Source organism: Ambystoma mexicanum, chromosome 13 (assembly GCF_040938575.1).
Source record: "Ambystoma mexicanum isolate Mex_15411 chromosome 13, UKY_AmexF1_1, whole genome shotgun sequence".
NCBI classification, from domain to species: domain Eukaryota; kingdom Metazoa; phylum Chordata; class Amphibia; order Caudata; family Ambystomatidae; genus Ambystoma; species Ambystoma mexicanum.
The window spans coordinates 578,806,614-578,819,984 of record NC_090938.1 but is presented as its reverse complement, the minus strand read 5'-3'; the positions used below and the strand labels follow the sequence as shown (position 1 = coordinate 578,819,984).

Here is a 13,371-nt window from a genome sequence, read left to right as displayed (position 1 = left end):
CTGTGCTGCCACCCCCATCCTGCATTGAATCTGAAGGTGGAAGTGGTGCTGGAGGCTCACCACACAGTGCTCTGGCCTGATCCTCAGTGGCAGCCGCCATGCGTCACACTGATGAATGCACCAGCAGACTGAGGGCTTGAAGGTCACTATGCACAACCTCACGGGTTGCACAGAGTTCCTCCGAGATTGTCTACCTCTATGATAACATCTAGCGGAACAGTCTTCTGCTGGCTGCTTCTTCCTCACGGATTGCAGCTCTGTGGGCCAACAACTCACGCCTCAGGGCTTCCCTGTGTACCTGACCCCCTGCAAGCAGGCATGCCTGCAGACACTGCAGATCTGCCCGTCGCCCCTGATGTTGGCCTCCGTGTGCAGCCTGTAGGAGCGGCATGTGGACCGCCTGACCTGCAGCTGTTGCTCCACCTGTGTTTCTTGGGGGTTAGGGGGGGAATCATGGAAGTGGCCACCCTATCCATGCCCTCAGCCAAACTCTCATAGGCAGCACCCTATCAGTTTGCGGAACGCAACATCTGCTGCTCCCACTCTGCCCAGTCTGCACACGTTCCTCACATATGCTGGACCCATGGCTGCCTGATCCAAGAGAGCAAGGCCCTTGCTGTGATGCCCCTGTCCCTGGCTGCAGGACTGCAACACATCTGTCCCAGGACCAGAAACCAATACATGGGAGCATGGCCCGGCAGCCGTAACCACCACAGATGGGCATGCCACCACTGACTGGCCTTGTGAAGGCACCTGCCCCTTGCAGACTTACGGGCCCCAACTGCTCCACCCCATTGGTGCACTCACCTCAGCCAGCTTTGAGGACTGCACATCCGGTTGAGCATCAGAGCCAGTTGAGTCCAAAGAGTCAGAAGTGTCTGAAGCACGGCTCAGGATGGTCTGTAGCACCAGTGGGTTTTCACGGCCTGCTACACCACGTCATCCACTGATGGTCTGAAGCACCACAGACTCTTCTTCATCCTCTTCCTCCTCCTCTGCATCTGGTGCTTTCTCACCTGCACATGCACAGAAAAAGACATGTGGAGTCATGTGCAACTTGTCTACAGTAAACATGTGTATCACATTGCTGTCATGGAACTTAATGCAGGGCATGTCATCATAAGGAATAAAGCATCCACACACTGTGGACAACAAGCTATCTGAGCTTGGCATATGCAGACTGGCAACACAATTCCGTGCTCGGGGCCATTCTTCCAGTGGACACATTGCCAACCAACAGGGTCGTTAAGAAGCACATTATGGCACATTGCACCGCAAACTGTGGACTAATACCAGTGAAAATGGGCATGGACATGTAGCTCTGTGACCTGCAATTAAATCACATGGCAACAGGTAGACACACCTATCCACATCAAGTCTGCATCCATCACATGTCACACCATTGTTGTCTTGGTACAGGGACTGTACACAATGGGAACATGCCGTAAATTTGGGAAAAAGGAAATGGTCCCAGTTGGTGTATGGCAAGGTCCGTGAAGTGGAGAGAGTAAGTCAGTGGAGTTGTAGATAGGAACAAGGTACAGTGACTCACAAGAGGGAGAGGGGCATGGACCCACGGGGTGTGAGCTGAGTGAGGGAGGGTAACGGAGCAGGCCTCGCAACGATTTGCCTCAGGAGTCATTGCCATTGGGGCAGCGGGATGTGCATAGTCAAGACATATGCACACTCACTCAGGGCACACCATAAGGCGTGTTGGTTGTCATCTTGGATGATCTATGTAGCATGGAAGCACATGCTTACATGTGTGAAAAGAGATTCTATACCCTGCAGGGCATGAAGTGTAACTCCTATTTCTGACACATGCACATGTCTAGCAGAGCAGAGTCACTGACATCAAGGATGCAGCAAACAGCTGTGCACGTTGTGGTACCATGTTGCAGATATTGGGGAGGTTATGCTAGTGGGGGTGAGTATGGGGTCCAGATGCAGGACCCCAAGTGGGCTGAGGCATGGCATTACCCCCTGGGGCTGGGACAGCTGCTTCCACAGCACGTCCCAGAACACCTGGGGCTGGTCCAGCTGCTTCCACAACACGTCCCAGACCCCGGCCCCGTCTGCCTCTTTCCCTTTTGGGGCCTTTCCACTCATGTTCCAGGTGTAACGGAAATATGGAAGGCACACCAAGTAATTGGCCTGGGGAATTTGAGTGAGGGTGCAGTCCACATGATAGAACACATAGTTCTGTGGTCCAGCAAGGCTAATTTGTTCCCCAGGTGCGAAAAATATGATATGCGTAAAGCACAGGGACCCCAAAATAAAAATACAAGCATACGCAATGCCAGGATAGCTTCCGAAAAAAGAAAAAAGCTGTATGCAATACGCAGTGGGACCCTGCTACACAAAAAATGCATATGCGAACCCCAGGAAAGCTACCAGAAAGGTAAGAGTATTCGTACACGAAAGACAAGGGCACCCACAGTTGTCAAAAATGCATACGCAACTCTCTGTTAACCTCGCAAAAGTCAAAAAAGTATGTACAGAGGCAAATCCACCACCAAAATAAGAAGTTTGTACGGTCCCTGAAGTGCACGGATTGAGTGGCACCCCAAAATACGCAGTACTCCACTCGTCCATCTGCTCCCCTTCGCACGCATTTTTGGAGTTGCTTCTACATGTACTAATGTATCCCAGATATGACATGCTTAACGCCTGTGCGCAGCACATGTCACGTGAGTTACACGCTGAGGGCCTTTCCTCGGATTTCACGTGTCCATGCTTTTCTCATTTTTTACACGCAAAGGCCCTTCACTCTGTTCACTGCTGCCATCATAAAGTGACACGGAAGACCCACGCTCCTGCCTCCACTTGCCCTATGCTGCCTCCAACTTTGCCATCTGCTGCTGCATGTGTGTGCCTGCTGCCCACCTGCACTGCGTTTGAAGTGCCTGCCGTCCAGCCATTGCTTGTGCTCCTGTCTCCGGCCCTGTGGTCTCTTCAGCCGCTTCTATAGACTCCTCCCGTGCCATTCCACCACCACCGCTCCACAGTCCAGCTCCAGGACCACCTTGCCCACCCTCAACTGCCTCAGGGTTGCCATTTCTGCATCATCATCAGACCAGAGCAGCAACCCCTTGGCAGCGAGGCAGAGGGCTGTCCACTTCAGTGCCAGGGAAGTTGACATCCTCGTGGCGATGGTCCTGGATCATTATGATCCCCTCTTCAACCCTGTGTTGCAACGCGGCAAAGGAGGACGTCAGCAGATCTGTGACCGGATCACGGATGCCATCAACACTGAGGGGGTGGCAGTCTGCTCCTTCAAGACCGTACACAAGCTCTGGGAGGATCTTATATCCAGGACCCACAGCCAGGCCATGCGCTTCATCCAGGTCAGTGGAACCATGTAGGGGCACCATGCGCACAGGTGCCGGATGTCGGGGAACAACATGCCAGTCCTGGAGAGGTTTTTCCTGGCGCTGCACACCCAGGTCTGCAAATTGCAGCAACGCCTGGAGTCGACTGGTGAGTAGCCATGTGGGGCACGGCTGTACGGTGCAGTGTTGTGCATGTTGGTAGTGACCCCCTTAGGCTTGCAGCAAGTATGCCTCTGAGACGGAGGTCTGCATGCATGCCCCAGACATTGCTCTCCATGTGTGCATTGAGTCATCTTTGGAATTTAAATGTGCTCTTAATTGCATTGTGTGTTGTATTGCTGCCTTGCAGACCGTGCACATGCAATGTTACTTGTGTCTTTGAGGTTCCAGGATGGCAAGTGTGCCAGTTGAGGTAGTGTTGCCCACGTCATGTGCATGCCTCATGCTCATGTGTATGTGCACAAAATGGAAATGTCTGGTTTAGTCATGTTGAGGCATTGCACTTCACAGGACTCTGATGTATTTGCTCATGGCACTTTTTGGGCCCTCAGAGTTGATGTGTGTGCATGACATGGGTATGTGTTTCTTGCTATGGCATGCTCACATGTGCATGTGCAATTGATGGAGTGATGGCCAGGCAGGTGTGTGCGTGGATGTGGATTGTATGTCCATGTGTGCGGGGTGTGGAGGTTTATGGTTGTTCCCTTGACAAGTCATGTTCCTGTGAATGTTGGTGATACCACGCTAGCTTTGGTGCAGTACACTGATGTTGCTGTTCTGTGTCTCCTTTTCCACATTTGCATCTGCTGAAGAGGGTGGAAGTAGTGCTGTGGAGCAGGGATGCAGCAATGCTTCCACCAGGCAGAGGTGCAGCCCACAGCCATGCTAATCTTCGGGGAGCAATGTGGCTGGGGCAGCGCCAGTGACATCGGGCATGGCTGCTGGGGCTAATTCCAAGAAGGTGAAGGTGGGAGTGGACTCCTCAGCAGCGGTTGGCTAAGTGATGCCACACAGGGGCCATCCATGGTGGAAGACGCCCCGGAGTCATCCAGTTGACGGAGGTGGAGGAGGTGGCCGTTGAAGCCCAGCCCATGGAGTCAGTTGTGGGTGTTGACGTGGGCTTGCGTACTGCAGTTATGTCCATGTGGAATGGGGCTGTGCAAGCCACTGTGGAGTGCCTGTGCAAAATCCTGTCCTTGGGCCATCGAATGCAGCAGTGTGCGCCGGCTGGGATGCCTCCACCCAGACCCATCCCCCGTTGTTGGCCAGTTTCTCCACCCAGACCGACATCCCCTTACCATGTTATGCGTACATCCGTGATTATGTGCTGCCCCTGCTGGCCTGGTTGGCGAGGCGGACAGGTGCCATTCGTGATGATCTGCAGGCTGCTCGTAGTCTGCTTGCATATCATTACAGCGAGCTATACTGCCTTGTGTCCTGACTTGCAGCAAGCCTGTTCGTGTTGTACTCCATGTGATGTTCCCTGCTGCAACCACCTCATCTTTCTCTTCTGTGCACCAGTCATCCTCCAGGGTGCCTTCTGGCCCAGGTACCAGCAGGGACCCCTGTGCAGCACCAGTCCCACCCAAAACGCCCGTCTGGTGGAGATCACATCCCTGCCCACGTTGGGAGTCCAAGGAACAGCAGCCGAGGTGGCCACCGTGCCCACCCAGGCACCGAACGGGGCACAGGCAATGGAGGGGCAGTAGGCACTATGAGCAGTGCGGGTGCCGTACACTCCCGGGTATTGTCATCCGCTTGGAGCGCTTACCAATAGCGGGCACCATCACTGGAGCAGCAGGTGGCAATGAGAAGGAGGCAATTTTTCACAGGACAGACCACCCAAAGAAGGCAGATGGCAAGAGTGAGGCAGGGTGCACTCATGAGGCACAGATTGTCTTCCTTGTTCTGCAGTTATGACAGGCAGGTCGTGGCAGAGAGTCAGCGGACACAGGAAGCAGGAATGGTGATGGCCACGGCTGGGATTGCGCTGCGTCGTGCAAGGAGGCAGGCTTTCATCCTGGAGGCCATTTGCAGGGAGGCGCAAATAATAGAGACACGATCCTGGGCGACCTGCTAGCCCTCCAGGCAACAACAGAGGCCCGCCCGAGGGAGGGGAGATGTGGCGTGGGACCCAGCCCTGGGAGAAAGGCTGATTGAGACCTGAGAGGAGGAATAGCCCGCTGCCTTTGTGAATAGTTATATAGATGTAAGTTTCCTTTTTTATTTATTATGTTCCCCGGACTTGGCAGACTTTCCTTCCCAGTTTTTCTTGTATATAGTTAGTTAGGCGTAGGATTTTTATTTCTTTTCTTTTTCTACCCCTGGACTGCTTTCACCTTCATTCCCCGTTTTAATTGTAAATATTTATATGCAATACATATTTGATTTTGTTACATTCCCCACTTCCAGTGCATCTCTCCATTGCAAGTCATGTGTCTTGTGGTGTGCATGCATGTGTGTTGTTGATGTTATGGTTGTCACTGGAAGGATGCATATGTGGCTGACATGCGTGGGTGGGTCTGCACTGTATGTTTTCATTTATTTTAGCTGTACAGCATCACTGTATGTTTTCCATCAGGGATGTTGGGGTGGAGGTAGGTGGGCTCACAGTGTGCTCACTGTGGACGTGTTCCATGGTCCCGTTAATGGCACCTTTGTTTGTAATTGCTGTGTTAGACCTATGTCATGCAGGCATGCACACCAGCATGTGCAGCTTCACACTGCCTTCTCCCATGTGTTGCTCCACCTCAGACACTGAAATGTAGTAGCAAGCCATGTTTGCTCTTTCGAAGTGGCAGTACAATTCTCCTGTCTCTGTGACTCATGCACTCTCGGACTGCCCTCCCATCACCCATGCATCCCATTGCTTCAAGCTTTATCCAGAGTCTCGCCCCAATCAAAAGCAGATGTAAATCCACAAAAAGCGCTAACAGACCATGGCCACCCTTATGCCTTGTGTTCTCAATCAACAGGTCCATAGCTCTAAGATTATGGGTTGTAGAAGAACCTGGGTGAAAGCCTGTCTGGAACCTGTCTAAGATTTTATTAGAGTCGGACCATTTTTGCATATGGTCCAGGATGAAGGAGGCAAACTGCTTCACGGGGACATCTAATATGGCCAACAAGCGGTAGTTTGCTGGAAGCATCCGGTTACCTTTAATAAAAACAGGAATTAGTATGGCCGTTAGCCATGATGCTGGGATTTTACCTTCACTCATCACTTTCCCAAGATGACATCATTGGGAAAAGTTGCATGCACCATCTTCCCTTCAAGGGATGTTTCCTCTATGCCCCATGCCATAATGATGCTGTTCTGCCAGTTTATCCACCTACCTGATTGTGACTCATGGTATATCTGATGTAGCCCCCATACCATGAGGCGCGGCTCTGCCAGTTTATGCACCTACCTGACACTGTCTGTATATCTTAAGATTGTCACTTTGCACTTTATGTAACTAGTGCCCTGATGCCCGAGGGTTTGATGCGCTGCTATAAATGTCAAAAATAAATAAATAATGGCATATTGTTGCACTCCTCTCCAACCTCTATGTAGATCTATTTTGTTACTACCTAGACTCCCCTTAGGGATAGTATATGGACAACTGGGACAAGGAAGAAGCGGGGAGTAGTGAGGATCAGTTCCAACAACGGTCAGTATCCACTTCCTCAAAGCCATGTAGGAAATGATCATATAACGACTGACGCAAGAAAGAATCACAGAGTAATGAAGATTGCGAAGCCCGGAAGACCAACACAGCAGTCTAGTTGTAAGACGAATAATAAAACTGGGAAGTTTAAATACAGCCTGGCTACACCTGACCAGTAGAAGGAGCTGGAAAAATAGAAATGAGAGCTGCAAATGTGTGACCCGAAATACACAGAGCACCACCTTGGGGAGAGAACATGCTGTTGCAGTCGACTCCGAGCGAGGAAAGGAGAAGCCTGGGTGCAGGCAACTGACTGCTGAGAGAAAGAGAATAGCAGGAACGGTGCACCACAAAGAGAGACAGCAAGGATACAGTGCTTAACAGGGGGCGCACACACAACCAATACGCTGCAGTAGACGAGAGTAAAGAAGCGCTGGAGGCAACCGGTAAACCCAGGGAGAATAAGAGGGTTACCGGGTTGCCAGTGCATGTGTGCCGGTCCATAGGAATACCACAAACTGAAGGAAACCTGAGGCGTGGGGAGGCCAGAAGTTACTGGTGAACCCAGAGACCACAAGTGGGTTACCAGATGTCCTAATCAAGTTAGTCACTTCTTGAAAACTCAACGAGAGGCCAAAAGCAAAGCTGCAAAAGAAATTAAAGGATTTGTAAAACAAGTCACAAGTGGGTTATTGAACCCCAGCCCTAAAGAGAAAGTAATTTGTATGGTAAAGTCCTGCCAAGAATGTATAGCAGGTGAAGATAAGTATCTGTGTAATAAAGTCCTGGTGGGAAGGTGTACCAGGTGAAGATAAAATTAGATGTTTGTGTAACAAGGACTGGCAGGAGAGTATACCAGGTGAAGATCAATAGAGAAATAAGTTATAAAGAATCTCAAAGAAATTCATGCCCTTGGAATTATGAACTGTTGTGAAAGTATATAAAGGCAAGGAACGTCCTTAGGAAGAGAAATACCCTCAGGATTTGCAACGTGTTAAAAGATGAAGAGAAAGCCTGGGGAAGGGGACTGTTCCCCAATAAAAGATACCAAGTGCAGAGATTAATCCTCTTGGAACCTGTTTATTCTTTTTGAACTTGTTGTATTAGAATATAGAATCTGGGGAAGGAAGTTATTCTCTGGAACTTTGAACATTGATTCATTGCAACCCTTTTCATTGGATTTGAACTTGTGCGTTGAACCTGAATATTTGGGCACTTTTGAAAAGCAAGATACCGAATCATTTACACCTTTATTTAGAGTGTTAGGACCAGGATTACAGACACAAGACATACTTTTTGTTGGACATCTTGACACCCTGGACAGACCCATTAGCTTTGGTTGAGTTAGGGAAATTCCTCCTAGATAAGGTATAGTGAGGTATTTTCCAACCCTGTTTGCTTTAATGAACGTTTATTGCAACAAACATGACTCCTTTGCGTCTGTGTCGTATTCCTGACTCCCCACCCCCAACCCCTCTGTGGTTGTTGAAAAATGTCCTGACATCCCCACTGTTCTTATCCAGGTTAATACCCCCACTGTTCTTATCCAGGTTAATGGATGACTTAGCAAGTTGGACTGACCAACAACTGCTTTCTGAGAACCTGACACCCAGGTAGTCATAGAAAGGAACTTGTTCTAATATATGACCATCCACCACTATCTTCAAATTACAGCGTTTAGTACGTTTGGGTCCAGACACTATTACCTTAATTTTGACTTTGTTCAGATTCAGCCTCATCTGATTACACATAATCACAAAGCAGTTCATGGTGTGTTTAAGGCCCATAGGGGAGGTAGCAAGTAATACTGCATCATTGGCAAAGAACAGTGTGGTGATCGTGTCACTGCCTATTTTAGAGGAATCAAAATAGTTCACAGAGCTGTTTCTTACTAGCTCGTCAATCACTTTGATCACTTTGTTAATATACATGCAGAATAGGAGGGGAACAGGGGGAGAATGCATCCCTGCCTCACACCTGTTTGCACAACAAACAAGTCTGTCAGCTCCCCAGCTGGACCCCAGGGTACAACTGTCTTATTACCAATGTACAATTCACATATTACTTCCAGGAGGTGGCCAGGAATATCCCTCTTTTTAAGTACCTGCCAGAGCAATTGTCTAGGTACACCATCAAAGGCAGTCTTCAAATCCACGAAGACTGCATAGAAGTTAACTTTAAGACCGTGTATTTCTGTAAAATAAGAAAGAGGTGGTGAAAACACTGGTCTAGTATACTCGTGTCTGGCTGAAACCCGGCCTGAACATCGTTAATGAGTTTACTTGAGAAGTCCCAGTCCTGGAAATGTTTAAGAATTGCTTTGGCAAAGATTTTCCCTACTGCTTCAGTGAAATCAACCAATGATTGCCTCGCTTGTCCCTCCTGCCTTTTTTCTATATGGGCACTATCTCGGCTCTAGGCACAATACTGTGTTTCGTTGGATAAGTGCATTAAACATCCTCCACAGAACAGGCGCCCCCACACAGTAGGCTCATCCTTGAATAAATCTATAAGGATCCTATATGATTTTCACCCCTTCGACTTATTTATGGCTTCCACAACCAAAGATAGAGAAAAAAACCTTGTACTCCCGCAGTCGGAATGTACCCCATCACGCCCACTGGTTTGTTTGCCAGCGCTGATGTCGATACAGGCCCCCTATAAGTGTTTGAAGTGATCACACCACTTATCTGGGCTTATACTGCACTGCCGTATTTTGGAAATACTACCTCGCAGTCTCCTTTTCACTGCCTCCGGTAAATCCTCCCATTTCGCATGATTAAAAACCTCTTACCTAGTTTTTATTACGGATTTATAATTGCCTCTAAAACCTTGTAATTAGGTCCTATTAACCGTGAGGCAGAGCTTTAGTTCTTTCTTGGATGCTCTGCATTCTTCGTGGAACCACCCCTTGTTTTTCAAAGTTAGTTCCTTAACTTCATCCATCGGGCGAGTTAACAAGGAGGAACAGGCCCTTAAATTATCAAACTCCACCATTACACTCTAATCTGTGCTAGCTTCAAAACGAATGTTTTCCATATTGCTCAAGGCTGCCTGGACTATGACATACTTGCTTTCAGTCTCTTCAATCTTGATTGTACGCAAACATGTCCAACTACTGAGATATGTGAGGTCGTAGTTGATACTTTAAGGTTTTTACTTTTTTGGCCCAATGTTCTGAATTAGGCAGATAGGGGCTTATTTGTCACTTTCACAGTGATCTACCACTTCAAAATTATCAATTAGCTCCCAATCTCTAGCCAAGACTAGTACGTAATCAATCCAGGATCAACTTCCATGCAAATAAAAGTTTTTTTGTCCCTGTTTGATCGTGGGCAATGCACCGTTACACTCCCGAAAATCAAGCACATACAGGACCCGGGATGTGTCAATTGCCTGGCTATGCATTCTTACAGGGTGGTCTGCTACCAGTGCCAGCATCCACGAGGCTGCAGCTTGCTCGTCCCATAGATCATCCACCTCTTTTTAAGGCTTCAATTGTAAATTAAAATCGTCTTAAACTAGAACATGTTCTTTCTTATAGTCGTAATAATCGCACCTTTGGATCAAGTCTTGCATTAGGACCAAGGTCCCAGGTTGGCTACAGCCATTTGGTCGATTATATACATTGAATATAAGCAAATGGTGGCCATCACCGATTCTTGCTATTATATAATGGAGGTCTGGAGAGCCTGACTCGCAGGACTCTATAACCCACATTAAACTGGTACCTACCAGGGTTAACAACCCTCCACCTGGCCTCCCTTGGCTCCTTTCCTTGTTTGTACATTAAAAGCCCTGTACCCTTGTAACTATAACGAGTTCAGGGCCCAGGTCTCTTTCAGGCATATGAGATAAAAGCCCTGAATTAAGTTGCTCCAGTCTTGGTCAATCAAATGCTTCTCTACACCCGCTGTATTCCATGTCAACACCTTGCAGATGTCGCAGTTGGTAATTGGAACAGGGCAGGGGGCTGTACTGAGTCAATCTCCACTCACAAGCCCATCTTTAGGGGCCCCTATTCTCATCCAGGCAGCTTGATGACCCTCTTCCAAGGTCCCTTGCATACTCACACTCTAAGGCAGTATGGGGCCTTAAGGTGATCCTTGACCCATGGGGCGGGTACGTTCTATTTTCAAAAGCCAGGAGCCCTTTGGCTAGAAACCTATTCTTCAAAGACATTTTGATATAGTTATCTGTACCATTGGACATCCTCCCCTGCTCGCAATGCACAATATCGGCCCTAATGACAGAGAAGCACCCCCTAACACGCATTCCTTTCATGTTTTTTTTAGTCAGTCTCCGAGTTCTCGTGAGCGCCAGAGGTCAATTAAGGCACGCTATGCATGCAAACAAATGGGTCGCCCCTTTGTAGTTTACTCCGTTTACTAGTGTTCCCTTCTTCAACTCAGCCTTTGGGTATTATTCTCCCTATCGGTGGGGTGAATTTATTGGGTCTCCTAGGCGGATTGCGGTTGACATGCCTGGCAATTTTGTCAGTGATGGCCTGGGACCATCCTGTCGTCACTTGGGTGCCCCGATCTGTAGACCTACAAAGTGATTTCTTAATGATTTAGATTTCTCTTCCATGTATTAAATAGCCAGTTTCAGCAACAACAAAAAGGTACTCATAGAGAGGAAGTGTTTTGTTGAAAAAAACTTGCCTGGAAATTGCATTGCTGATTACGTGACTGCTTCTGAAGACAGCTTGTTCAGAATGCAGTCAATACCAGTAGTTATTGACTGCACTCTAAACATTATGATTGGCTGAGAGGAGGTCCATACCATCTCCGTTTGCTCATTTGCATTGGACTGCTCAATAGTACATTTTTTGTTAAAGCTACTACTGATCAATGTAACCGTATGCATAAATGTTATTTTAACACACTGAAATGATAGCCCTTCCCGTTTTTCTGCAGAGGCAAGTGCTAAGAGCTGCGATGGAGTGCAATGTGCTTTTGAGGAAGTGGCAGAGAAGATCATACAGACCCCAGGATTGTGGGACACCGAGTCACCAACGGGTGGTGTTTACTTGTCGAAGCCAACACGTTCACAGAGAGAATCATGCGCTAGATACTATTGCACTATGGCCTAACATCGAAGGATCTGCATTAAGTAGATGAGCAGATCACGGGCACCAGGCCGTTCACCAGCAGGTCACTCAAGGCTTAAGAGACATTGCACTTGACCAAAGGAACTGAACGAGTTTCATACTTTGCCAAGTCTCGTTTTAAGCCAGAGCAAAACAAAATCACTGTGTGCATGTCCTCCGTTTTTTGATGTTGCTGATGATGTAAATCTATCGGTATACGTTTCTGAAAATGAATTCCTTGCTGCTAAGCCTCTGCATTGTTGGTGTTTCATGAATCTGTGCAACGGTTAGTCGGAAAAGGCCCTACCTGAGGTGGCATGGCCATATAACACTTGCAGTTTGGAAAGTACTGATTGATCTACTGCGCAGAATCATTGGCCGGCATGCTGGCCTGCTCAGGAGGCTTCAATTAGTCACCTTTGATAACGGAGCCACATAAGAAACTGGGATAAATGTATCCGTGCCACGTGTTTGTCAATCTCGCTGTACATCTTAATTGGTTGCGTGATGGGCTCCAGGCTATTAATTGTGCCTTCTCAAAGGACACTGCACGTAGCTTGAACTGTGAAGCAGAGCTGAGCAGTGCCAATAGTTTTCTTGGCGAGTGGGTCCAGCGCTTTTGATTCTAAGCGGGAACTGTGCTGTGCTCTGCAGGAGGCTTATGATATTTTTAATAATATTATTACTGACTCACTTTGTGTGCAGGCACCTGCTCAACACAGCTGCAGTAACTCTGCGTTCTTGAAATAGTTTATTGTGTTCAATGTTCTCAGATGCCTGCATCAATGTTTTATTTTTTTGCAATATAATGTGGCTGCTGTTCAGTCTCTTGATTGAGTCTAGAAAAATAATATAAAGGCTGCTTTATTTTTAAGTGCATCCGTTTTTTATTAATTGTTGTCATTTTTCCAGTTTATGCTAATTTACCTAAACATTGTTGCAACTTGGTGCAGTACCTCCATGAAAAGAGGCATGGTGTATGAAGAGAACCCTACAGCAGATTTTAGCCTGAGCCAATTTGTGTAAGTGATGAGGGAAGCAGAATGGTTGGTTGCAATTTTACATTCAACTTCATAACTATCTTATGCTCATAAAGAACTACTCCTTTCATACTTTACCCAACAGTAGTCAAATGTATCAGTTTAACATTTGTATTAACCCTATCACTTAGTTTGTGAACGAAAAGCAGGGTAAATGATGTGTAGTGTAGCTCACTGCTTAGTATAGTTGTAGATGAGTCAAAGGTTACTGAGCTGAACTTCTTCTCTGGATTGTGGGACTAACAGCCTTTGTATAT

At 47.7% G+C, this 13,371-nt stretch overlaps 1 protein-coding gene across 1 annotated transcript in view; it reads left to right on the top strand.

Annotated features, from left to right (window-relative positions):
- Nucleotides 1–12,951, top strand: part of LOC138521507 (ras-related protein Rab-18-like) — a 609,882-nt gene extending 596,931 nt beyond the window's left edge. Inside the window, exon 7 of the mRNA XM_069634405.1 lies at nucleotides 11,902–12,951. Coding sequence (XP_069490506.1) covers nucleotides 11,902–12,077 — 176 coding nt within the window. The 3' untranslated portion in view covers nucleotides 12,078–12,951. The remainder of the gene's footprint in view (nucleotides 1–11,901) is intronic.
- The last annotated feature ends 420 nt before the right edge of the window (nucleotides 12,952–13,371 follow it).